Source organism: Delphinapterus leucas, chromosome 6, assembly GCF_059928025.1.
Source record: "Delphinapterus leucas isolate spDelLeu-1000000601 "Yukka" chromosome 6, BTC_Dleu_Yukka2, whole genome shotgun sequence".
Lineage (NCBI taxonomy): Eukaryota > Metazoa > Chordata > Mammalia > Artiodactyla > Monodontidae > Delphinapterus > Delphinapterus leucas.
Genome location: NC_143134.1, coordinates 101,299,750 through 101,327,412, shown reverse-complemented (window position 1 = coordinate 101,327,412; position 27,663 = coordinate 101,299,750). Strand labels below are relative to the sequence as shown.

The 27,663-nt window shown below is 45.3% G+C and overlaps 1 protein-coding gene and 1 pseudogene across 27 annotated transcripts in view; both read left to right on the top strand.

Annotated features, from left to right (window-relative positions):
* PTPN3 (protein tyrosine phosphatase non-receptor type 3) overlaps nucleotides 1-27,663 on the top strand; it is a 147,273-nt gene that overhangs the window by 55,598 nt on the left and 64,012 nt on the right. For 21 of the 27 annotated variants that reach the window (XM_089913544.1, XM_089913549.1, XM_089913554.1 and 18 more), the window contains 5 exons: nucleotides 13,639-13,793; nucleotides 18,873-18,980; nucleotides 19,066-19,108; nucleotides 20,766-20,844; nucleotides 25,451-25,495. In XM_089913544.1, the coding sequence (XP_089769670.1) occupies nucleotides 13,639-13,793; nucleotides 18,873-18,980; nucleotides 19,066-19,108; nucleotides 20,766-20,844; nucleotides 25,451-25,495 (430 nt within the window). Of the gene's footprint in view, nucleotides 1-1,285; nucleotides 3,688-13,638; nucleotides 13,794-15,421; nucleotides 18,411-18,872; nucleotides 18,981-19,065; nucleotides 19,109-20,765; nucleotides 20,845-25,450; nucleotides 25,496-27,663 lie in introns of those variants that run through there. The other 6 variants (XM_089913563.1, XM_089913559.1, XM_022579093.3 and 3 more) reach the window with 5 other exon arrangements.
* On the top strand, nucleotides 10,019-13,632 carry LOC149749022 (uncharacterized; annotated as a pseudogene).

Below are 27,663 nucleotides of genomic sequence, written 5' to 3'. Positions count from 1 at the left end.
TTGCAGAGTTAGAGGCAAAAAGGGTTTTTCTGGACCATTTCCTCCCTAAGAGGAAATTTACCAAAATGCGAGCTGTGGGGAGGGTTGATGAAGATTATCTCAAAGGGTAAGAACATACCTGTAGTCAGTAAATTGCAGAAACAATAGTGATTAAGTGGAGCCTTTTCCCTCCGGTGAATCACCTGTAATTCACCTTCCTCCAGTCATGCAGGACGGGGAACTCAGTGGGGAGGTGTGTGATACCCTGAACTGAGCTTGGGACCCTCACCCCATTTGGCGGCTGACTGTGTGACTTGGGCATGGTTCTCTGAGTCTAATCTACCAATCTGTGAAATGCGGACAGCTGTAGGAACCTTGGTTGCACCCCAGGATAGGAAGCCTGGGAATGGGAATGGCCCAGGGACTAAGACGGAGGGGGGTGGGAGGGGCCATCATACAGGGGCAGTCCTCAGCGTAGCTGGTATTACGTGTCTGCCATGGGGCCAGGGCCTCCACGGGGTTAGATACGAGATTGCCGCTCCTCAGAATTACTTACGGATGATGAAACAGACTTTGAAAGTTAATTTGTCCTAGGTCCTATCAGCTTGGGAGTGGCAGAGCAGAGACTGGAACCCAAGTCTGGTTTATTCCTTCAGACCTCCAGTCGGCCCTGGCCTGCTGAGACCCCTGGCCACCCAGGGCCCCCAGGCAGTGGTGTCCCTGGTCAAGTGGCTTGAGGACTTCTTGAGATTAAAGAATGGATTGTATGTCTGTATTCCCAGCTCCCAGCATGTGGAAGGTCTCAGTACAAATAAATAAAGGCAGCAATAAGATATATTATTTTCATTTCATTATTCCTAAATACTATTCTGATTAGCATTTTGGCACGCCTTTATAAGTCATTTTTTTCTTTTTTTTTTTTTTTTAGAGTTAATGTGGTTTCTTTTAATTAATTTTCTGACCCCATTCCCACTCCCACCCACCTCCAAATCAAAGCCCTGGAAATCAGACTAGGCTACATAAAAATACGTTTTTATCTTGGTCTCTAGACCTGCCGGCAACCAGTAGGGTCACTGTACCTAATATAACCTGAGATGGCCCCTCGGATTAAAACTTTACAGGCAGAGGATTTTAAAGCTGGAAGGAGACTTAGAGGGCTCTAAGCTGGGAAACCGAGCTAAAAAGAAATGGAGTAGTAACTTCCCAGGTCACTTCGCTGATTACAGACAAATAGGGCGGTGCTGGCGTGGGGGGTGGGGGGGTGGGGGGGTGGGGGGGTGGTGGGGGGAGAGAGTATTTTTCTGTGCTTCCTTGAGATAAAATTATGGTGAGGGCTGCTGGTGGTGAGGATTGGGTTTCTCTGGCCAGGCTGCTGCTGGCTTCAGACTCCTTGGCAAGAGCAGAGCTGGCAAGAAGGTCCAGTTGTGAGATTCCAGCTTCTTGGCTGGGATGTGCTGCGATTAGCACATCTCAAACCTTTCAAAGTGACTTTGGCTGTTTTCTTTTCTGAAGGCTTCTGCTGCTTTTGGCTGTAAAGGGGTGGGGGCTGGAGCCTAAGATAGAAATATTATGGACTGACACCCAAATGGGTGTGTCTGTGCCCCAAAGGCAAATATTAGCACAGTATTTTTGTAAAGTTGATGCAACTTGAATCATGTCCCTGTAGAGTAAATTTATTCTATCCTGTTTTCCAGTCTGTTTGGGGCCCAGTGGAACTATTCAAAGGGAGAATGAGAAGAGACGGGTTGCTTAATTTTAGGTAGAAACTGCTCAGTATTTTAGCTTTACATACTGCTTTTTGTCTTCATATTGTTTTACCCTCTATTTCATAGTTTGATGGGCCATTTTAGTTTTTTTCCCAAGATGGAGGTATCCATTTAGAATTATTTCCCATGAGAAATCCATTTTAGAAATCCAGTTTTGGACAGTGCCACTTTGAGTGGGTTTTGGCACTGTCGAAACAGAAGTCATAATAGAATCTTGGTCCTGGAAGCTGGAAGCTCATCTCTTCTACCCTTTCCAGTGCCATCCTGCCCTCTGCAACTTACTCACCAAGGGCCATATCCACCTCCTCTGCTTGATCACTTCTAGTGACGGGGAGCTCCCTCTCTCCCAAGGCAGTCCCTTCCATATTTGTGCAGCCCTGAGTGTTCAAAAGGTCTTCCTTCTGGTTTTTTTGTTTTGTTTTGTTTTTTCCTTCCATCTTCCACCTATTGAACCCTTGGGGTCTGAAACAGTCAGTCTAATCTTGGTAGTAGTAATAAGCACCATTGATCGGGCCCTGCTAGTGCCGGTTAGTATGCACACATGTTACCTTCAGTGCTTAAAACAACCTTGGAAAACAGAATTTCCACCTTTCTATAGATAAGGACACTGAGTCTCAGGGAGGGTGAGTGATCTCTGTTAAGTTCACACAGCTGGTAAGTGTAAGCTGGGGTTCCAGCCCACATTTCTGCTTGATTCCACTGAGGCTGACCTTCCCACAGCCTCACACCATATCCTAATTCCCCTTCTGTGTGACATCCTGGATATTTGAAGAACCTAGTCTCCTCCCTCAGATTTCTCTAGGATTTCAGTTATTCCTCAGACACTCCGACTAATAAATCTGTTTCTGTGGGGTTCCTAAAACGTGCATGTATTTCCCCTCCTGGCCTTTGCACATGTAGTGTGCAGTTTCTGGACTGCCACTGCTTCTACCCGGCTAGTTTCCCTTTATCCTGCAAGCTTCCCCATGGAGCCTTTGTGTGCTGGTCCCGCCACCCACCCCAGCCTGCCTGGCTTGGGTCGGGAGCCTTCCTGCTGTTCCCCTGGCACCCTGGGCTTTCAACCCCCTTAGAACTCGAAACTCCAGGCATCTGTGCCTTCCCTCACCCTACTTCCTCGGCCTGGCCCAGAGCAGGTGCCCAGTAAGTAAATACTGAGTGAGTAAAAGGTACGGAACTCCTGCCAAAGTAATAACAAAAGCTGGAAGGAATCATAAACAAGATGGATGGGTCTGTGAAACTGTGGTCCTAGTCCCATGCAGGGATTTGGCTTGGAGGCTGTTGACAGCTTGTCTGGTGGTAGGTCCCACAAGTCTTCTCCCCCAGCGTGGTTTGCTTCAGTCCCTCAACAGCTGGCAGATGTCCCCTCTCTTCTTCCAGCAAGAGGCGGGCTTGCTGGCCTCTGAAGTTTCTGGGTTCACTGATGTGGTACGTAACGGGGGAATTGACCAGTCACTGTTCAGACACGCTCGGGGTGGGGAGACTGGGACACAGCCCTTCTCATTTCTCCCCAGTGAAGCGTCCACGTGCGTGGAGAAGTGGCTCCAGAAGGCTTGGGTCCTGTGAAATACGTGGTTTAACACTACACCATGATAACCTTTCCCTAAACATTTTTTTTAAACTTCTAAAAATCTCATTTAAAAAATCTCATGAAAATGGTGTTAAAATTTGGGAGGCTGGTCCCCAGGAGGGGGCATCATGTTTGGAAGGGGTGTGAGGCAGCTGCTCCAGCCTTCTTGAGAGCAGCACTCTTACACTTGGAATTTGTGCTTTTTTCCTCGGTGGTACTTCAAGAAAGAGGAAAGAAAAGAAGGTGATGACGTCATTTAACGTCCTCACAGGTCGAACGTATTCTCTGGTCGCCTAGGAGCAAACTCTGTGTTTCAGGTGCTAGGCGGCTTCTCATCACAGCCCTGGACACTCAGCTCGCGGGTCGTCGTCAGAGGTTGGTTTCTCTTTATAGAAACATCACCTCTGTCCCGAAATGCCTGCAGCTCCCACAGCATTCTTAGTCTTGCCCTTCAGGGAGCTTAAAACTACTTCTTGTTATCCTCCCGGTATCAAGTATAACTTTTCTTTGGTCAGTTTTGCAAGTGTCATGGTGTCGAGCCTATAAATAAACCCAACTCCATAATAAGAAAACTATTTGACATTTTGAAGTTGTACGAGAGCAAGGACGCTAATTACAGGTCTCATTGGAACACAACTGATCCTACAGATTACCCCTCCCTGCTTCTCAGGGGCTACCGGTTGGAGGTCCACTCCCTGGGCAAGTTACCGGCTCTATGGAGTAAAGGATTTGATCCCAAGATGGTACTTCTGGAGTATTAGGATTAATAATTGCAGGGGTGGGGGAGGGATAAATTAGGAGGTTGGGATTAACATATATACATTGCTATATATAAAATAAACAACAAGGACCTACTGTATATATAGCACAGGTAACTCTACTCAATTTTTATAATAACCTATATGAGAAAAGAACCTGAAAAAGAATATGTGTGTGTGTGTGTGTGTGTGTGTGTGTATATATGTATGTATTACTGAATCACTGTGCTGTACACCTGAAACTAGCACAACATTGTAAATCAACTATACTTCAATTAAAAAATAAAACTGAACTAGAAAAAGAAGGATTAATAATTGCAGGATAATTTGGGTATTAAGCTGTGGTGTTAAGGAGACTTGTGTGAGCATTTTCTCCCATGCGGTGAATAATGTGAAGTCAGAGTTAAAAACTCATGAATGCATTCACGGAAGCATTTTTTCTAAATAAAAGGCATTAAATACTTTTATATATGCATACCCAAATTAAAAATAAGTCTTGTGCACCAGTACTTCCATTGTCAGCTGTGATTATTGTATTAATTAGCAGGCTTAAAGCTTTAAAGATGTTATTTAAAATTTTTTCGGTGTATAGGCCCAGGACAAATTAGTTTATTGGCTTTACCATTGAATTAGCAACATGAAAATGCCTCCCTTAATGAATAGATTTTTCTAATTTAGTAAGTATTCAGTAGTGATTATGTTTACATTCTAAACTAGTTTTTAAAATAAGTTAGAATATTTATCTTTGTGTTATTATGCAGTGTTGTACTTTGGAAATTAAAGCCAAGTAAGCGGGAAAAAAATGGCAGAAGGTAGTGTTGATACAGTTACAAAAATTATAGTCATGATGAATATTAAATTCCGTGTACCGGTTGTATGGTACTATGGTTATCAACTGCACATAATGTAAAATTAATAAAGTGAAATCGTTTTTTTAAGATATGGGCATGTCACAGATGAACTAAAATCACCAGTTTTTAATTAGTTGGAGTGAGTTTTATTAACATTTGCAAAGCTAATAAATCATACAAAATGCATGTATATCTTTTTCTCTTCTTCCTTAAGACAGTGGTAGTTGACTGTCACCCGCTTATGAGAGTGTGCATAACAGAAGGCACTATGGTCTTTTTTTATAACTTGGATATTATGAATTGTTAAGAATTGCTGTCTGTGAGAGACGTGAACTAATTTGAACAAATGGAGACGTCTGGTTAGAAAATACCACATGACAGAATCCTTTCTGAACCGAATTTATTTTCATGTTGCTTTCTTCCTCTGTTATGACCACAGCACTAATTCCAGCACCAGCACATAGACTGGAGTCTGTTATTTCAACATTGCCTTAAGGAAGTGCTTCCCCAGAGTGATGGGGCAGCTAAGCTATAGACAACCCTCTTTGGCTCTGGGAAGAGACTTGTAATATAGATGGGAAAACTGACATGGGGTGCTGACCTAACCAAGCCCCTGACTGTAGGTACAGACGGTCAAAACTGAAAGGAAGTATCTGATTAAGAGTTTTCCACTGCCTTGGTGCTCAGACACCCTGCATCAGTGTCCCCTTGGGATGCTTATTACAGATGCAGTTTCTACCTGACAACTAAAGCAAGGCAAGGTCCTGGTTGGGATCTTGGATCAGGAGGAAAGAAATAAAGGGACACCATCAGAACAATTTTCAAAATTTTAGCATGGACTATAAGTGCTTTATTGATGTTAAATTTCCTCAATTTGATAACTGTACTGTGGTTATGAAATGTCCTTGTTCCTGGGAGATACCTGCTAAAATATTTAGAGGTAAAGGGGCATGATATCTACAACTTTCAAGTGTTCATTAGAAAGCTTTGGGGGTGTGGTATGTGTACGTGCAGGGGAGAGAGAGAAAGCATATGTGACAAAATGTTAAGTTGAATCCAGGCCAGTGGGGATGTACAGGAGTTTCATTTTTCTTGCAGCTTTTCTCTAAGCTCAAAAAAAATTGCAAGTTTTAAAATGCAGTCTCCTGGGTTCTTACTAAACCAGAATCTCTGTGGGTGGTACCCAAGAATCTGTATTTTTTTTTTTTTTTTTTGCGGTACGAGGGCCTCTCACTGTTGTGGCCTCTCCCGTTGCGGAGCACAGGCTCCAGACGCGCAGGCTCAGCAGCCATGGCTCACGGACCCAGCCGCTCCGTGGCATGTGGGATCTTCCCGGACCGGGGCACGAACTCAGGTCCCCTGCATCGGCAGGCGGACTCTCAACCACTGCGCCGCCAGGGAAGCCCAAGAATCTGTATTTTAACAAGCTCCCCAGATGATTCTTAAGTACACTAAAGTTTAATTTAAGTCTCTGGTTAAAAAGAGTCTCCTTTTAATCACTGTTTCTGTTTTAGCAACTTAAATATTAAGTATACATTCTTGCAGTTTGATCTAATCTTGATCTAGTGCTTGATAAATGATAAATCCCCATCCAGATGTTTGTAAGTTTTATCTTTAGGAGGGAATACCCCCTAATTACTTACTTCAGCAGGGTGTAAGGAACACTTAGGCCCAGGTTAAGAACAGATTGGAACTTAGAAGCTGGCCTCGTGGGAGGTGCAGCCAAGAACCGGAAAGTGGTGGTTTTCCTGTCAGCATGCAGCGTGGTCGGGAGTGATGCGAGTGGTTATTAAGGCCCCTGCTGGCCCCACCCCAGCCCAGACTCGGTTAGCCCATGATGCAGCCCAGCTGCTGTGTTCACAGCGAAAAGGAGGAGGAAGCAATAGTGGTATTAGCAGCTAAACAAATAAAACATTTATCTTAAATACATTACATACTGGTATTTGAGAAGCTCATAATCTGAGTCCGCCGCCTAGCATGGCTGATTGTATATGAATGTTTATTACTTTTCCATCTAGAGATCCGTCTTCTGCTGATCAGACATCTGTTGGGGCTCATAAATAGCCAAAAAAAGAAAAAAAAAAAAGGGAAGAACGCTCTCCTGAGTTCACTAGGGAAAGGGAGGGAATTGGGTGACAGAGAAGGCCTTATATATTCTGGGAGACTTTTAAAATGAGCTGACACGTGGATGATAAACGAGAAAGCATAACTATCCATGTTTCCCTTGAGGAAGAGGGAGGAAAGCAGAAAGTCATGCTAGGAGGTGAAGTGTGTTCCTCTGGTGGTCACTAGGTGGTAGCATTGGCCTAGGTCAGCTTGAGGATGGTTCAGGTTGATTCCTGTAGGGAGCCAGCTGTGGCTCATTTGTGTGGTCTACTCACAAATTAGGTGTTTTAAAGTCAGGACTGCTTTGTTCTTTTTTTTTTTTCCTAACTGAAACTTTTGCACTCTTGAGTTAGAGATCTAGCTCTTATTCTTAAAAACAAGGGTAGGAAATAACTTTAACACTTCTTTTTGAAATGATCAAAATGGAGTTGGGTTGCTTTCTGACTTTCTCTAGTGGAGAAGACTACTACCCTCCCTTCTTCCTGCCTGTGGTTCATTGGCTTGTGAAAAAACAAAGGTCCCCAGATCAGCCTGTAGACCCTCAGGAAACAAAGCATCACTTCTTCCCTGTCTCAGGCTCCAGGGCAAGTGATAGAAGCCTTGTGAGCCAACCCTGACCAGGAGGGCACCCATGCCCCGGGCAGTGGGCTCCTGCTTCAGGGTCCATTGAGTTGGTAAAGTAGCTGACAGGTATATCACATCTACAACAACTACGGGAAACACTAGTACAGTATATCTGTAAGTATTTGAAATCAGGATTGCGCTACAAAATCCAGAACCTACAGTCAGTGCCTGATGGCCCTGGAAGCTTAGCATTGTTTTTGTTTGTTTGTTAGTTTGGGCAAATTATGCTCAGAGACAGAGGCTGTCTTTACGGATAATTTATTTATCATGTGTTCGCTGTGGGAATTACAATTTTTAATATGTCACAAGCCAATAGCATACAGGATGTTGACTGAAAAAAAATGCACAACCTAAAAGTTGAGCATTATGTTTTATTTGGCAGACTTTCTGAGGACTTCGAGCCCAGCAGGCAGCCTCTCAGATAGCCCTGAGGGACTGTTCTGAAGAGGTAAGGGAGGAGCAGGATATATAGGGAGTTTTTTCAGCAGTGACCAAGTATTCGGAACTTCAAACTGTTCATTAAAGAAAACAAGATATCTCAAATTAAGGAATTTAGCGCTTTTCTATGTATGGGAAGATGCAGGAGTCCGGGCTCATCGAAATCATTCCTTTGATATGCACCTTAGCTCTTTAGCGCCATATCCAGTTCTTTCCCATCCAGAGTTCCCTAACCGTTGGGTGCACCCGTTGAGGGTGGCTGCGGTGGCTGAGCGCCTGGCAGTGGGCAGCCCCGTTTGTCTCCATCCTGAGTTCCCTCAGGGCTCACCTTCAGGGGCAGCTATAGTGGCTTGATGGCTGCAACATCTTTTGTTCGCTTATAGGGCAGGCAACGTTTTTCATTCATACGGACGATGTCTCTTAATAAGCCAAGAAAGAAAGAACATACTGCAAACCAACGGCACAGTGATTACACTGTTGTTCCAGGCAATGGGGAGATGAAAGAAAACTTCCAAGTTTAGTTGAGATGTCCCTTTCTAGGAGGTGGTTCTCGTAGAGTTCATCCTTCCAACCAAAAGCTGCTGGGTTAGGTCCCTCACCTCTGGGGCATGTAGCTTATGGGCGATTGCACCAGTGTTGCCAGGCAGGGTGGTCTGGTCCGAAGGTTATTATTCCAGGAACCGTTATGTGGCTGGCACCACTGCCTATGAGGAGTAGCCTCGCCAAGGCAGGAACAGATGTCCCTTTTCTTCCTGAGACTGCTGCACTGTTTAACATCGCTGTTGACCAAAAGTAGCCTGGGCCTGGCAGGAGCGGGTGTCTCAAGACCTTTGGAGAGCTATTTAGATCAGCGAAGAGTAGCTTTGCCCAGGCCGAACACTCTTGAGTTGCTGGTCAACCTCTTCATGTTTAGTCCATCATGTGATGGCCACCAAGCTGTTACTCTAGTGTCAGTGACGTGATGGTCCTGTCCACTACAGGTCCGAGAGTTGGATAAGAAAGTCCTAATAGCCAACTTCAAAGCCAATTCATCAAAACAGGCTATTCAAAACAAGTTCAAACCACACTTTGTCTGAAACAAGCTTTCACAGCATGGATTTGAAATCGTAAGTCAGTACACAGCAGATTGTTTAAAAATGCCTTCTATTGAGTGGTATGTGTCACATTGTGTAGGTATTTACACATGGTGATCCTATGGCTCGTGGCATGTAGTGGGCTCCCACCATCCCATTGCACTGAGATATTGCCTAGGTCTGTAATGTTTTGCAAGTATAATCTTTGTTAAAAACTACAGTCACAGTAGAACCTCTGTTGTTATTGTGCAAAACAGTTTCTAAAGCTGTAACTGCTGTGTGTGTGTGTTTGTTTGTTTCTTAACGCAAAGAACCCGCTGGGCTTCCATGTTGTAAAGTGCATCAGTGGCAGGTGAAATCACCTGTGGTTGGAGAGGCCAGTGTGTTCCTGGTTGGGTTGTCGCTTTGTTTAGAATTAAGAGGCTTATAAAGGAAGCCATAGAAACCTCAAGTTCCCTAATTGCCACGGTACAGGAAACAGGGCTTGTTAGTCATCATCCATTGTCCTGACCGGATTGTTTAAGATAAAATTTCAAGGCAATCGGAAAACACCACATGACTCAATTATGTGGTTATTCAGCATCAGGCTTGCTCTCATTAAGGTTTGCTTTGGGAATAATTGTGGGGAGAACGTTTCTGCAACTTTCATGAAATAACCAAATTATGATGTGAAATAACCAAATTATGATGTTGTTGGGTCCCAAGCCCTTTATGTAACAATCAGAGATCATGTGAGGAGGAAAAAGTAGGCCTCTTCTGGGTTGCTGGTCTACTTGAGTTTGTCAGCAGATGGCTACAGGATCTCACTGGGAACACCATTAACCCTGGTTAAGTTAGTAAGTTCCCACGGGTACACATGCTGGCACTGGACACAGAGCTGCTCAGGTGAGAGCAGTGTGAAAATCAGCCCTACCTTTGCCGTGTCAGCCCATGTGACTTTCATTTGGAGGCTCCTGTTTGAAATCACCCTTGGTTTTTTGTCTGTCCAGGGTTGTGATGTGATTTGCTCTCAGTTTTAGCTGCTCTGAGCAACTGCCCAAGTCTTGCATGTATACCCTCTGAATGGCTCAGATTTTGCGGAACCTATACAGTTGTCCCTCAGTTATCTGAAGGGGATTGGTTCCAGGCCCCGCCCCCCTGCCAACCTTGGACACCAAAATCTAAGGATGCTTAAGTCCCTTATATATAGTGGCATAGTATTTGCATATAACCTATGCACATACTTTCATATACTTTAAATCATCTCTAGATTAATTATAATGCAGTGTAAATGCTAAGTAAATCGTTGTAAGTATGACATAAATGCTATGTAAGTAGTTGTAGGCTCATGGCAAATTTAGGTTTTGCTTTTTCCAACTTTCTGGGATTTTTTTTTCCTGAATAGTTTTGATCCGTGGTTGGTTGAATCCAAGGACATGGAACCCTTGGATATGGAGGGTTGACTGTGTTCTAAGTCCCACCAGCTGAAGCACCACCCTGAGGTTCCCTGAAAACCCGCTCCACTTCTCTAGCCAATGCAGGCCTGGCCCTTCCTTAGAGGGCTTCCCAAAAGGAATGTCATTCTACACCACACCCCAGAATGCTGAATCACCATCTGTGGGTGGGGCAGGGACAGGCATATTTTCTGAAAGCTCTCCAGGTAATTCTGATGTGCACCTCCCACTAAGAACCACACTTGAAATTGTCCTATTATATCTTTTAAAAAAATTTTATAACCCACCCGAAATTCTTCAGACAAGGACTAAAGAATAAATTTGACATTTCAAATTCAGTGTAGTTAAAGCATTATGGAACACATTTGTTGTCTTTTGATAACTTTTGGTCTTACTCAGAAAATGCATCCCTGCTTCTGATGACATTTTCCTTGGAAAGGGCAAGGTGGGGGTGGTGGCGTGGGTGGAATTTTGTAAGTGACAACAAGTTCCCTTCCACTGCCAGTCCCAGGAATCTTTTTTATTAATATTTGAGGTTTCCTATCCCCATCTGCAGAAGCAGGGAGGTTTTCTTGGAGCTTCTGAAATAGGATTAGGGGCCAAGGGTGCCCTTCTGTCCTGGGTGTATCTTCTACATAGCTTTCATCCCCTCTGTGTTTTCAGTGCCTGCAGCTAAGCTGTGCTTCTGTGGTTCCCTAAGGCTCGACTCTCCTCAGGCCTCTAGTGAGCTTTGTCCTTATACCTTCCTTGCTTCTGATTTCCGGATCTTGGTCTCTGGCCCTGCCCTGACATATTGGTGCTGCTTTTCTGGCTGTGTGTGACTGCCCTTCACAGTGTGGACCCTGGATCAGCAGCTTCGGCATCACCCAGGGGGTCCGAGAAATGCAGGTTCTCAGGCCCCACCCAGACCTGCTTGCGTTCAAGGTTGCATCTTAACAAGATCCCCAAGTGATCTGTGTGCACGTTACAGTGTGAGGGGCATTGGTCTATGGGACACCACCACTCTGTGTTCTAATTGAAGCCTCCACTCTCATCCCATCCTTTTGTCCTGCCTGTTCCCACCAACCCAAGTTTGTCTATCAGGAGGTACTATTTTTTTCCAGACTATCAGTCTTGGCTTCATATTTCATTTTATTCATTGACTCATTCAGATATTTATTGAGTGCCTACCAGAGCTAGGTATTGGAGATGCAGTGAGCAAACCTAGACCCAGTTCCTGCCCTCGTGAAGCTCAGCTTCTAGCGGCAGAAGCAGATTTTAAATACATCATCAGTTATAAATGTGAAATTATGATGAGCACCGTAGGGAGCCTATGACAAATGTATGAGTCGTTAGGGACGCCAGGGAAGGCTTCCCCGAGGAGGTGATCCTTGTGCCAAGCACTGAGGCCTGAGTAGGAGTTCTCAGGTGAAGAAAAGCAGAAAGAGCTTCCCAGGCAGAAGGAACAGCATGTGCAAAGGCCCGGCTCATCATAGAAAGTTGACAGAGAATTGATTTTTAAAAGAACATTAGATTGCTCTTAAGTCCTTCATCTTTATCTGCTCTTCCACCCAGTCTTGTCAGATTGACACCTCCGTTCCTAAGCTGAGGAGCTGGCCTGGACCCTTGTCCCTCCCGCCGGCACGAAGTGACCACGTGCTCGGTTGCATACCGCTTTAGCCTGTTAGTCTAACACTTCACAATTGCATTCATTGATAAAACCGCTTTCATTACTGTTCCCTAATATACCATGCTCAGATTTTTAAACTGCTCTCTAATTCCCTCTCCGTTCATGTATTTTTAAAGTAAACTTTGTTGAAATATACATACAAAAGAAGAGCACAAATCATAAGGGTAGAGCTTGGTGGATTTTCACAAAGCGAGTACACCAGTGTTATTAGCACCCCAATTACGAGATGGAATTATAAGCATCCCAGAAGACCCCTGGACACCCCCCAGTCACTACATGCAGAGGTAACTGCTGTCCTGTCTTCTGTTGATTAGTTTTGCCTATTCTGAACTTTACGTAGATGGAATCATGCATACAGGTCATCTGTTGAGTCTTGGATGCTTTTGCTCAACACAACGCTAGAGGAGTTCGTGTTGTGTGTCACAGTAGTTCATTTATTTCCTTTGCTGTGTAGTCATGCATGGTGGGACTCCAACACAGTTTATTCGTTCTGTTGGGTCTTTTACAATTTGGAGCTGTTATGAAAATTCTTATGCATGTCTTCTAATGGATAAATGTATACTTTTCTGTTGGGAATATGCCTAAGAGTGGAATTATTTCACAGAATGTGCATATGTTCAGCTCTCGTAGGTACTGCCGAACAGTTTTCCAAAGTAGCTGCACTAATTTACATCCTCATCAGCAGTGCCTGAGAGTTCCAGTTACTCCACACCATGGCCAACCCTCGGTTTTGTTGGATTTCATCACAGCCATTCTGGTGGGGGTGTGGTTCTGTTGCTTTGAGGTTTCAGTTTGCATTCCTTTGACGGCTAATGTTCCCGTTTTCTACCTAGTTGTTTGTTTTTTCTCTTTTTGATTTGTCGTAGCTCTTTATATATTCTTTGTAGTTATATATTACAAACATCTCTGTGGGTCTTTTTTTTTAAAATAGTCTTTGAATGAATAGATGTTCTTAATGTAGTCTAATTGATCAATAAATATCTTCATATTTTAAATCATTTTTGCATCACATTTAGTTCTGTAAAACCTTAGAGGTGTAATACACAAATATATAAAGTTGTAAAACATGAACAAATTTAAAACCTGGGAAATATAAATTTAGAAGATTTAGACCAGGGAGATAATAAGACACAAATAAGCCATATAATTCTCTGAACGTGTTATAATTGAGCAATAAATATTGTTTAAAGCTGCTTAGAAGTCGAAACTCAGATGGAAACATGGTCCGTTATCTGGCTCTCATTTATCTGAGCTCTTCTGACAGTTTTGTGAGGGTCAAGGCAGACAGGTGAGGGATGGATGGAATGGGAGGTATGTTCACATGGAACTGGTAATTTGCACATCAGAGCTAACCAGGTGTGTCTTCTGTTACAGGTTATTCAACGATAGTTATGACCTCCCGGTTACGTGCGTTCGGTGGAAGAATTAATAACATACGCACCTCAGAATTACCCAAAGAGAAAACTCGATCCGAAGTCATCTGCAGTGTCTGCTTTCTAGATGGCTTGGTACAGACCTTTAAAGTTAATGTGAGTTCTCCAAATTTAATTTTTTCTGAATTAATGCCCCTAAGAAATACTTTTCATCTGTTGGTTTATAAAATGAAGAGAAATTATTTTAAATTAAAAGCTTGAGGTCTCAGATCTTGTATGTTGAGATTGAACTAGAAATATCCTTAAAAACTTTGTCCATATTCTTACCTCTACCAGGCGTGTCTTCCCCCCTCTTCTTTGTGAACTGTGTGAGTCTTAGATGTTACTGCTTCTGTGACGTCTTTGACTTCCTGGGCTGATTCTCCAATAATGGTGCCCTGTGTATGCTTTATTAGGGCCCCTGTCACATTGCATGAATAGTAGTTGTAATTATCAGGTTATATGTCACTCTTCAAACCGTGAGCTCCTGGAGAATGGCAATAGTGTCGTTTCCCCTGTACCTGCCTCACAGCAGGTACTCATTAAATGTGCAAATGGTAAATGGTGGGTCCTTTCTGGAGGGCAGTGAGATGGTTAGCCTCCCAGATGGCAGGGCTCAGGGAGGGCCTGGCTTGTCCCACCTCAAGCAGAGGCAGGGCTAGAAACGGGGTCTCCAGTCCTACGTCAGCAGTAAGATGCTAACCAGTAGCCATCCCTGCTGCTTCGCCCCTCCCCAATCACCACTGGGCGTTCGTGACCTTTGCCTGTCTCTCCCATCCTCTGACCAGTTCTAAGGGGGTCGCCTCCGACCCCAGATTGGCTGCCAGCATTTGCCCCAGCCTGGAAAATTCAGTGTGCAATGGAAGGCGTCAGAAAGAGAAGAGAGGGTACCGGAGAACAACTGGGGGATGTTAGAAGGCCACAGGAATTTGAAGGGTGACAAAAAGTGGTCCCTGCTGGGGTCTTCCCCCACCCATGAGTTTGCCTCCTGCTGACCGCAGGTCACTGTGGACGTTGATGGCTGAGCAGGCAAGAGAAGAGGGCAGTGTGCATGAAGTCGCTGCACGGTGGCTGCTCTGTAGAGGCCCCGAAGGTCTCTTCCAGTTGCTGTAAACTGACAGCTTAGTTTAGACATGGCTCCTTTGTTAAAATTTATGTTGTCTGTCTTGGAGCTATTCCTCAGCCATATATCTTCTTCCCAACAAGAACATGAATGTTTATTCAGCACATGTTTACTGAGCACCTACTACATGCCAGGCTTTGTTCTGGGTACAAAGAATACAGCAGTGAACAAAACAGAGCAAAATCCCTGCCCTTTTAAAGCTTACATCCTAGAGGGAGGAAACAGACCATAAACAAATGTGTACTATGTCAGGCGGTATTATGTACTTAGAAGAAAAATCGGGATAAGGAAAGTGGAAAGTTAAGGACAGGGCAAGGGGTGGGGTTGTCATTTGTCACTTTATAGAAGCAATTCAGGAGGACCTCACTCATACAGTGACATTTCAGAGGTGACCTAAAGGAAGTAAGGGGAGGAACTGTGTGGTTCTCAGGAGGAAGCGCATTCCAGGTAGAAGAAACAGCAGAGCAAAGGCCCTGAGGTGGGGTCCCCTTCCCTTAGTGTGGTTGCAGAACAGGCTAGAAGCCCGTGCATCTGGAGTGTAATGAGGAAGGAGGAGGGGAGGAGGTGATGAGGTCAGAGAGTTAACAGGTGATGGGTTGTTTTGTTTTGTTTTTCCTAACAGCCGTTTCAAAAGATTTTCTTTAATATTGTAAAATATTGTGAAGGACAAGTGAGCTAGCAGACACACATGCACCAATGTGCCTTTCGACAAGATTATCCCCTACTCCCACATCAAGGTGGACGTGAGTTTGGAGAAATGAACACAGCAGATGGTACAGACAGAAAAAACACCGATAAAAAGGATGGAATATAACACTGTACTTGGTCATTTTCCTATGTCACAGAAGAACATTTGGGTGCAAATAGTTAATTTTTTCCTCTTTTCCACTTAAGTCTGGAGAAAAAACCCAACTTTTTTGGTAATAAAATAGGTGGTTTTTTTGTTTGTTTGTTTGTTTGTTTTTTGCGGTACGCGGGCCTCTCACCGCTGTGGCCTCTCCCATTGCGGAGCACAGGTTCCGGACGCGCAGGCTCAGCGGCCATGGCTCACAGGCCCAGCCGCTCCGTGACATGTGGGATCTTCCCAGACCGGGGTATGAACCCGCGTCCCCACCTGCATCGGCAGGCGGACTCTCAACCACTGCGCCACCAGGGAAGCCCTGTTTTGTTACTTTTTTAACGTAACTTTTTTCCTCTTGAGGGGATAGGGGGATTGTGTAGAGCCTTGTAGGTCATTCTGAGCACTGGCTCTGTTCTGCATTGGTGAGTTTAGGCAGAGACCTGACATGATCTGACTCAAGTATCACTCTGGATGCTCAGTCGACATTAAACTGGGGGAGGGGGTGGGGCAAGGGCTGAGACTGTTAGTCTGTGGGAGAGACCATGACGATTGGACAGGGCGGTTAATGCGGCTAAGGGTAAACCAAGTCTGGAAATACTTTAAAGGTGGAACCAGTGGGATTTGGGATGTGAAAGAGGCCTCAAGGTGACTCCCAAGGTTTTTGGCCTGAGCAGTGGGCAAGATGGAGCTGCAATTTATAGAAATGGGAAAGCCTGCAAGACGAGCAGGTTTGGGGGCAGAAATAACTGGTTCTGTTTCGGACATGGTGAGTTTGAGATGCCTGTTACTCGTCTGCGTAGAAATGGCACTAGGTATACAAAAGAGGAGTTTAAGGGAAGGGTTTAGGCTGGGATACATATGTGGGTCTTACCAGGGTAGATGTGGTACTTCAGGATCACTTGAGAAGTGAATAGAGAGAAGATACGAATGAGGTTCGGTGTTCAACGGTTGGGGGGATGAGGAGCAAGCAGGACTGTCCAGGGCGATAAGGGGAGGCCAAGAGGGAATGAGAATCCCAGGTAAGGATGTATTCTAAGGAGGAGGAGTGATGAGCCCTGTAGAGGAGAATGCGGACGGCATCCGCCCAGAGTGATAATCACGTGCCTGGCGTTCAGTGGGCACCCAGTCATCTTTAGTTACGAATGCCGTTGTTATTGTCACTGCTGCCTGTGCTGCCCCCCAAGCTTCCAGCAGCCTGGTCAAGGCTGACTCACACTGAACTTCAATTTGAGGACCTGGTTGCAACTTCGAATCTCCGTCACTTTATATGTTTCTGCTCCTGGGGGTCATTTGCGCTGTCGCATTCAGATCCTTCAGCCCAGGTCGTCTTATGACCAGGAGCGGCCATCCTCGGGGAAGCTGACCTGGACGTCAGCTGTTCTTAGCTCCACCCAGAGAGCGAGGCTGTCACGGACAGTGACCTGATGTAGCCGAGATGACCTCTTGTGGGGCAGGCGCCGCCGGGCTGGGAGGGCTGTTCTTATCAAAAATGTATCTTGTTTCAGTTCCTTTTGAGAACTCGGTGAGTTGTGCAGATACTGGAATGGATGAATTATGCGCTCCAGAGGGGAGAGTGGCAGTGTGCTGGTAACGTGCAGACTCTGGCATCAGACACTCCTGAGTCAAGCAGTCAGACCATCCGTCGGCTGACAGCACAGGGCACGGAGCCTCTGAGGCCTCTCTGTTTGCTCATCAGCGCAGGGGATGGTGTTGACAGCTATGTGACATGGCTGCGAAGATTGGAGATCATATATAAAAAGTGCGGAATACCGTGGCAGGCTCCTTGTAGATGCCCAATAGATTAAAGTTATTAATAATATACATTAAACATAATATAAAATCATACAAATAATAATTTCAACAAGGGGAGCAGATAGCTCTTTGCATCAAGAGTATCTCGTAATTTGGAGGGAGAATATCTCATGATTTAGAGTATGTGGACCAGGTCATCTTTTCCACACTGTCCTGATTCCCCTGGGATGGGAGGTGACCTGGGAAGTGGAGGAAGCAGCGGGAGCCAGGGCCCTGGGGCAGGAAGGGGCATGTGTTCAGGATACAGGCGGTGCCTTGTGTTCCCACACTGTGGGCCAGATAAGTGAGACTGTCCCAGAGAAGTGGCTGCAGGAGGGAGTGACAGTTATCTAATTCTCCTCATCCTGGTCATGGTGACCTGTTTTCAGGTACATCTGCTATCGGGTGATCAAAAAAGCCGCCTTCGCTGGTTCTGTACATGGTCTCTTTCTGACTCACATTGCCCTTAAGTTAAATGGTTTGGTTCAAAGGATTCCCGAGAAGTCTGCCTGTTAAAGGAGAATTCACGATTCCCCACCCCTGTGCCTTTGTGCTGGGCCGTCCACTTGATGCCTTTTCTTAGCTCCTGCGCCTGGAGGGAGGGCGTGGCACTCAGTCCTGTCAGCCTCCCAGAACCAGGTCAGGGACTGCTTTCCCTTGTCCCCAGGTTGAGTCACCCGTTTGTGTTGTCCTGTGTGTGTTCACTGTGCCCCGAGTGTTCTTTGGCACTTGACACACCGGGTTATGGTCGCTGCTTGCACGGCTGGCCTCTCCAGGAGGGCAGGAAAGGGACATGTGTTATGGCTCTGTCCCCACGCCCAGCACTGTGCCCGGTCTGAAAACACTGAGTGGCGAAGGTGTCTGAGTCCTGCTCTGGACGTGAAGTGTGGTTGAAAGTCTCCGCTGGCTTCTCACCTCGGATGCCGGGGAGTAGGGAAGCAGATAATCCTCCAGTGTCCCTTGCCAGATCACTTGGAGGGTATTTCCAACGGCATTTGCGTATTCTTAGCTGTCTTCCTTCATGCTGTTAGTAGAGTTTTCCTCCCTGTGTATACTTGCATGGCGCCTGAGGATTAACATTTTGCTGTGGATAATCCGTGGGTAGGTCACGGAGAGTTTACTGTCATTGGGATACCTGAGTTTTCCAATTTAGACATGATCACTTGGGAATCTCAGCTAAGAGGAAGGAAGGAATCTTAGAAAATTAAATTTATCTCATTCTCTTAAATCATATTTATCTTAGCCCTACTTTCCATATGTTCCGTGGGGCTTCTTAATTTGGAATTTATTAAATTCTTATTAATATTTCTTATTGTAGGGTACCTGTGTGCATGAAATCTCTCTGCGTGTTTTAACACCTTCTTGCCTGCAATAAAGACTTTTAAACACCAGTTCTTAATTTGTTTTAAAATTTTGCCCACTGGACATTTTTTTCCCCTAGAAACAAGATACTGGTCAAGTTCTCCTGGATATGGCTTACAACTACTTGGGCGTGACGGAAAAGGAGTATTTTGGTTTGCAGCACGGTGATGACTCAGTGGACCCTCCTGTGAGTACCCTCCCTTGAAGACGTGCTGCCCCCCCCCCCCCCCCGCTGCGTTTGGTTTTATATCTTATGTTTTCTTACCCAACAGAGATGGCTTGAAGCAAGCAAACCCATCAGGAAGCAGTTAAAAGGTGGGTGTGACCTTCCCATGTCGGTTGAACACTAGGTATTAGTGTATCGTGTCCCATTTCTCTCCTCCAATCCTCAGCGTACCTGTAACATCTGGTACCTGGATTCCAGGTGGTCCAAGAGACGTGAGTAAGCTGACTTCTTCCTGTCTGACTTCTGAGTTAGCAGAGATGCTTCCAGATCAGCCCCCAAGGGTCCTCACCAAATATGGGCAAGAAAGGGAAAGGTGAAAGAAGACAGCTAAGAGCAAAGGAATTCCACATTTCATTTTATAGGAAAGAAAGGGGAAGAAGGATGGCCTTTTTCAGCCCAGTGTGAGAGCCAGGATGGAAAAGACACACACACACACACACACACACACACACACACACACACACAGTCCTTTTCAACAGCACAGTTCCATTCACAGGAAACAAAGGCATGGGTAAATAGTGTCACAGACATAACACGTGAGTGTATCCCAGTGCTGTAGGTTAATTCCCAGTTAGGTGGGTTTTCAAACCACACCTCACTGCACCCTTCACCTGGTTTTCCAACATCACGCTCTCTGTTCCCCTTTATGCACCTTATGCCCCAAACCTGGCCGACATGCAGAGCCTCACATGCACCCAGAGTTACAGAACCACCCACAGGTACCCAGGTACCTGTACACAGGTACGTTCATAGGTGCACACACACCATTAGAGTCTTTGATACAATCCAGAGATAAAGACAGAGGGTACTACTGAGAAGGGAGGGTGGAGCCCATAATGAACTAATGTAGAGGAGATCAGTGAGGGAGGCAGGGTGGGAAAAGCTTGAGTTTCACAGAGCCAGAAAGTGCTGGAAAGGGCCCGTGAATATATACTGAGTGATGGAGAGGAGAGAAATTGATGTGAAGAAGAGCATGGGATCTTAGCAACACAGTCTGATCTTCTCCTGTTGCCACATCCAGCAAAAGAAATGGGCTAATTTTATCCTTGCAAGCAAATGGACTCTTGGCGTTGTTGCAGAAAGCCGTATTTGAGTATATTAGCTGTGTAATATTTGCTACTGTAGTAATCATTTTTAGAATTCACTTTGCATTAAAAGCATGAAATATTTTGCAGTATAAAAATGATTTTAAAATGCAGAATCAAAAGACTCAGTGCTATAAGTCTGGTGTTATCATTGGCTGTGTGACCCAAGGCAAGTCACATCTCCAAGCCTGGTGGCTAATCTGTTACACAGTGCAGTCGACAGCAGCCTAGCTTACTTATAGTCATGGCGGTATTTAAATTCAAGAGGGTACGTGAAAACATTTGAAAAGTATGAAATCATTATATATGTGGGAGATAACTTCTTTGTGAGTTTTGTATAATCTATTGATTTAAGGATTTTTAAAGTTCCTAATACAGATAATGGAGTGCATTGTTTGAACACATCCCTAAGTTAAACGTGTAATAGGAATTAGGTTATTCCTCATTTTATGGTGATGTTGCAAAAATATTTTACTTCTTGTAGACTTGGAGATTTCTGAACACTTAACTAACTTATGCACTCCTTTTTTGAAATTAGTCCTTTTATTGATGGAAAAAGCTGTGGTCTGGTGAAAAATGCGTCACTTATGGGAGAGTAGCCGCTTACATACATTGACTTTTTTAAAGGGAAAATTTAATTTGTTTTTGAAAAATGTTGTAGGAGGTATCCCCTGTACCCTGCATTTTCGAGTAAGATTTTTTATACCTGATCCCAACACACTGCAGCAAGAACAAACCAGGTAATAACATTTTTTTTTAAGTTTTCTATTTAGTATATAAAAATGAGTAACGACTGAAAATGTGCTCTTTAATTTATCACTGTGGCCAGATAACTTCACTTGGGTATAACTGCACCAACAGTTACGATCCCACTAAAAATTGGGGGGTACATGTATTGAAATTTTAATCGGCGAGTTCATTTTCATCTTGAGCCTCCTGATTTGGTGCCATTCCCAGCACGCTCCCATCCACCACCTCCTACCTTCCCCTTCCGTCCAGCTGCCCCTGCATGTTGAGCACCTGTGTTCAGAGAACGCAGTTATTTTCTGCTACTGCAACCAGGAAGTTTGTAAAACAGTCATCTACCTGTCAAACAGCGCAGTGTCTCTGAGGGGCTAGGATTGAGCTCTTTAGGAGAACGAGAGGTCTCTGAACTGAGAACTTTCTATCAGATCCCCTGTTGGTAGGAGCTGCAAAGGAGAGGAGGCCGGGTCAGTGTCTTTCCTCCGCCTCCGTGAATCTGTGGTTCAGGTAATCCGTGAAACAGATAAGGGCCAGAGGGCTGTGAGACTTGTTTACCCCTCCAGGCTTGGCGCAGGTCCTGGCCCTGGTGTTGAGCTGGCACGTGGGTTTTCTGGATGGGGACCCGTGTTTGGAGTGGAGGGGCAGGTACAGGAAAGTTGTTGCTGTTTGAACATGGACTCTGCAGGCTCCCCGGGGCCTCTCCTTCCCCTCCCCCCAGGGCAACAGCCAGCCCTTCTATTATTGAAACGTTTGTTTTTCTTAGGGAGGGAAACTCTTCCACCAGAAAAAAAAGCAATGAACGTTCAGGATTATTGAATCCTATCCTGTGCCCATTGTGGCCATGAGACCGTCACCAAGGAGGAGACGTTAACTTGGACATAAAGTGCTCTTTCGTTTTTTCCTTTTTTTAAAAAAAATGGTAATCACACGATCACATTTTAACTTTTAATGTGTTTAAAGGCCAAATATTAGTCTATTACTATTTTGTCTTCTTTGTACACCTCTTCCCTCTACAATAGAAGACGTTGGAGATTTGACTTGTGTTTACTATTAGGTTAAATTTTAAGCGGGTATAAGATGTCCTGCATGACTCATTGGGTAACCACAGGACATACACGTGATGCCTTGAGTTTTCCTCATAACAGCTTTTCATGCTGGTGGACTAAGGGGGAGTGTAGGACACTCACTCAACTCACAGGTCAACTCATAAGCCGGTGGATGCAGAGTGGTGACATGATCTATGAGAATATGTTTGAAATGACCCCACCAGGATTTTCCTACTGGAAATATTCAGGCTACTACTGAATATCAAATTCTCTTCAAGGGATGCTTTAAAAAATGTCATGATGGATTTTATATGTGTGTGTGTGTGTGTGTGTGTGTGTGTGTGTGTGTATATATATATTTGTGTGTGTGTTTTTAACCAGTGGTGTTCTTTTTGTAATCATAACCCCACAATAAAAAATATATTTTGCTTTGTAATGCATTACAGAGATACATGTAAATTACTGAAGCAGACATTTCATGAAACAATAGTAACTGCAAAGCACTCTTAAGTTTTCTATTTTCTTCTTTTAAAATGTCACTTGAGGCTCATTAAATTGATTTTATTACCTACTGAAGGGTTCCCACCCCAAGTGTGACCTGCACTGCCTAAACCGGTGGTCGTCCCTCATTGCCCTGTGTCCTCCCTGAGATGCTGCAGCCCTAGGGTTGCGGCTGCCAGAGTACCTTAGTGAAGGGATCACTCACACCAGCCTAACCCGGGAGCCCTTCTCCAGGGCCCCTCTCGGTCGTTGGATGCTACTTCCATACCCCACAGGAAAGCTTCTTTCTGCTGAGCCTCCCTGTCATTTGAGGGACATCTGAGGAAAGGTAGGGAGGTCAGGATGGAGAGAAGGCTCGGAGAAATGAGGGCTGCTTTCAGATCTTTCAAGTGCTGTCATGGGAAAGGGGGAATTAGATGTGCTCCGTGGTAGCATTACGGCCAGCGGGTGGAGACTACAGAGAGGCGGATTTTGTCTGAAGGCAAATAATAGACTAAATTCTGTTCTTACCTAAGTTCCAGATAAAATTCGGTGTGTCCGTGTCCCTCCTAAAAGTCACTAGTTCCAGACTGACACTCAACCCCACGGCTCAACCTCCCACGGTAAGATGGGCGGTCCCCGCAGTGTGCGGTAGAGTGAATGTAGCTGTCAGCTCCCGGGATGTGGGCGACAGGTTTCTCTTAACACAGCAGGAGTCATGGCAGCAGCCACCCCTGTGGCTCCTACAGAGCTGGGGAGTAGCCAGGACCTTCAGATCTTCTTCTTAGGCTGGGCCAGGCTTCCACCATTAATTCAAAAAAATATTGTTTTGTTTTTACTTTAATGAAGAGTTTTGCCTATATTCCTGGCACTTAGTGTCTTTTTTTTTTTTTTTTTTTTGCAGTATAGTTGATGTACGGTATTATACATCGTATCTTTTTTAAGCCCCAGCTCTGTAGCCTATGCAAAAATAAGTTCCCCTTTAAAGAAAGTTCGCTCTCAAGGGTCAAAGGAGGAGTATAGAGGTGGTGTTTGTTCTTTGCTGTTTGTTTACTAAGGATCTAGGCAGGGAGGCGTTTATTGCTTTTTTCTGAAGTTGAGGTCATGGATTGGGGTGCACTCCAGAAATGAGCGTTAACATTTCTGAAGTCAGGCCCACAAGCATCTCTTTTAAATGACTTCCTTTATTCTAACTGCTAACTGTCTCCTTAATTATGAGCCTCCACAGTGGCTGTTTCTGATAAATTTAGACCGTTTTAAACAGACTTTCATATACGGGCAGTCTCAGAATCAGGCTCTCTCAGGATTCCTAGGAGGTCTCCTAAGTTGGGGCATCATTCCACTATTCTGATCTCTTTGTGTATGATGTCCTGGGGTTGACTCAGAAACGTTGCTGAACATATGACAAAGTAGCATTTGATGAACAGGGGTCTCCAGGTTCCCATTCTCCTTTACATCCCGAGGAAGACCTTCCACTTAGCTGCGCTTGTCAGTGAAAGTCCAGATTTACCACTGGATTATCTGTAATTCTGTTCCTTCTCTTCTTTCTCTCAGTAGCATTATAGGAGGAGAGAACACTTAATTCCAGTTGAATTTCAGCTTGGATAAATATAGGAACAAACTAGAAAGGACCAATTGTGTTCTCCTAGGTGGAAAAGATAGAGATTCCAAATTGGAATAAGAGAGAATCAGCAAATGTATGTCACACCATCTCTCGATGCTCTGGCATTCAACACGGTAGGAGTAGTTGGTGATAATTACAGTCAAAGTAATATCAGAGTTAGGAGATGGATCCTAAGCTTTTTAGTCATTAGACGCATAAGAAATTTGTAGCATAATCAGATTGTTTTCATAGCATGCGTGTCCAGCTTGAAATAAGACATAACTGACCCCACATAACCCATACGGCATCCGTATCCTCATCAGTAAAAAATGGAGGTAGCGGTACCCACCGCAGAGTTCTTACGAGGCTGAAATGAGGCGATAAGTTATGAAGTACCACACACAGCCCAGAACTGTGCAAATACAGGGTTGTAATACCATGTGACGCATTCACATCTCAAAACACTGGCGCCCTTAACCTTTAAACATAGAAATTAGAAGGAATATTGAGACCGGTTTGTTTAAATTGCCGAAATTCTCTCTCCTGGCCCTGAACACTTCTGCTGCATCTGTATTGGATTTCAAGAATTTTCCCTTTTGTCATCTTGGCCAGATGCTGGAATGTCTATCTCGTGTGAATCCAGGCTTTTAACAGAGAGTGGGAGCCAGAGGTCAAGTGTCACATGTATGCCGTGTCCCTAAATATAACGGTCTCCAGGGCCCTTCCCGGCCTGCACAGCACTGTTGATGCCTTGTGATTCCTGCTCCCTGGATGGAGGGTCCTGTGACTAGCCAAGAACTTACCAAGTTCTGCCCACAAATCAAGTCCCGGGTTTTGAAGCGACATTGCTGGGAACTCACAGACAAGTGCAGGATTCACCCGGGAGGCCTGGCAGCCTGTAGATGACTGATGTCTATGCTTTTGCTCCGGCGCCCACAGTTCCTGGGACACAGGAAAAAGCCCAGCTGGGTGTTTGCACCCCAGCCAAGGAGGTGTCTTCCTAGACGCTCCACCTCTCAGTAAGTTCACACAGAGGGAACATAGGTGTGCAGATGTTCAGAACAGCAGCCCCTCGGTGTGCGGGGGGCTGCCTGTGGGTCCTGGCGCTACCCCGAGTTTGACTGGGAAGGTCCAGGCCGGGGGCGCTCATTGGCAGCAGCAGCAGCTGGTTGTTTGGGCTGCTCTCACCCCGTCCATCCTTGCTCAGCCATCCCAAGACAGCATGTGCGGGCGGGAGGCCGGCTGGAAATGCCCCCCGCCACTACCCATTGAGACTAAAGCAGCCTCATGAGCCATTATTACAGAAGGGGCGTAGCTTTGCAGCGTACTAAACAGTGCCTGATACTTGACACAAAAATATGTCTTTGTGTGTTTTGTTTTTCACATGTGCAGGTCTTGTCCTTGACTCATCATTGTTTTTTTGCCTTATTTTACTTTGAGTGTTGTGAATTAATGCAAACAATTATTTCATAGGCATTTGTATTTCTTACAACTGAAGATGGATATTTGTGAAGGAAGGTAATGAGACTTTCGCATTCTTCTTTTCCTGTCAGTCGCCCCAGACTACTGAAATTCCTGGGTTTAATCGAATGAGCCTACATTTCTGGTAACAAATTAAATGTAAACAAAGAATGGATGTTGAAAGCAGCATCCTGCTTGGGACATCTGTTTCTAGCTTGGTCTGGATTTGGAGAAGCTGAGGATTGACAAACCTCATTTCATGCTGTTTCAATTTTATTACAGAAGGTACAGTTATCTTTCTGGTAAAGACCTGAGAAACTTTAAAGGGAGGGAAGGAGAGATCCCGAATGTAAAATGGGCTTCGTCCAGGAAAGCAGATCAAGCCCAATTTAGGTCCCCTCTGAGCCCCTTAGTACCCAGAGGTGACTCGTTTTCTCTCTGGGGAACTTGGCTGGAAGACAGGAGCATCCGTCCATGCTTCAGCGCTTCTTGTGCATCAGGACCATCTCCGTGGCTGCAAAGTATCTGAGAGGCTCAGGAAGGGAGGAGAAATTCCAAGTCAGTGGTCCCTGAGCCACCTTCTCCAAATCCAGAGTCTTTTCTTGACTTACAGGAGACACTGCAGCAGGTAAACGGGTGGGAACAGCCACGTCTTACTCTCATCCCCCCCACCCCCTCTTTCCTTCTACAGAGGAGGGTCTTCAGAAGCCTCCACTGTGCTTCCATGAGGGACCTGGCAGTCTGGTTGGGGAAATGAGACAGGAGCTCATGAAGCAATTGGGACCAATATGGGCGGTGGAGACCACAGCCATCATAGGTTTTAGGAGAAGGAGATGCCGGCGTGAGCTTTGTGAAGAGTGTGGATTGCTGTGATGAGTTGGGGTTGGTGGAGAAGTGAGGAGTTAAATCTCACTGGGCAGAGAGGACATCGCCTCCCCCCCTCACAGTCCCAATTGGAGGCCACATGCTGGGGGCCTACAGCAGAACAGAGAGAGAGAGGGCTCTTCCTGTCAAACAGAGACCTGCGTCTTGGATCCACCAGGCAGAGGAGCACTGTTGAGGGTTTTAAGCAGGAGGGATTTGGCAGGAACAGAATCTATAAAAAAGGCTGGAAGAGGATGAGGGGCTTTCCTGAGGCAGCCTTCTTATATTTCAGGGTAACTCTAGGTTGAAATTACCCACCCCTGTCCTGGGTCCAGGCTGCCTTCTGTGGTGATAGAACTAGTTGTGTCTTTCTTTTCTACACACTGACTTGTTTTCCCCACACGTATTTTGCAAATAGCACGTGTTACGAGATGGGCACTGACTGTGCTGGTCCAGTGAGGCTGGGCCCACTACCCCTACCTCGGGAGCTTCCAGTCTAGCTCTCCAAGTATTAGAAATTGGTCGTCTTCATTTTTCCTTATGCCCCTTGTTCTGTGTGAATCAGTAGAAACCTGTTGAGGGCCACGTCCTGGCTTAGATCCCTGACATCCTTGTCAGGCCTGCAGGTGGCCCTCATCTCTCTGGGGGTGGTGGGCTGTCAGGGTGGCATCCAGCCCTTAGTAGCCGTGGATCTCTTGACAGATTCAGTGGATCTAGTTAGCGTTTCTCCTGGGTTTGAAAGGTCTTGTTCATCCCCTCCTCCCTGAAGAGATAGGTGATCTTGTCTGACAGATGGAGACCCTAAAGCCTGGAGAGTAAGGAGGAAATCTGTCAAAGAACATGGTGTTCTTTAGTTTTCTATTTACACCGTTCTTTGGAAATGTTGTTCTTCCTGACTTACTCATAGGATTGTTTCTTCCATCTAGACTGAACCCCTTTAGCCACTCTCCTAAGCTTTTCCCTGAATCCCATTCACCTGCTCTTCCTGTAGCAAGGACACCAGCTTAGATTTCATTGAAGCCCATCTTGGTAGGAAAGTGAATGCTGATGTTTGCTCCTCCTTTGGGCTCTCTGGGTCTCCAGATGATCGAATATATAGCAAGCATCCCTAGACATATCTGCATTTAGAAGTTCTAGCAAGAACACATGGTTACTTGAAAGATGGGGCCCCTCAGATAGGGAAGGCTACCTTCATATTTATATGCAACTTCAGGACCAGCACACAGCACAGCTGACCAGAAGGGAAAAGCTGGTGAGCCAACCAGATTAGTCAGAGAGCTGGGGGTGACTCATATCTTGGGAACTTCATGGGCTGCCATGGAAACTGCATGTTTTCTCCACTTTCCACAAGGTTGCTGGGA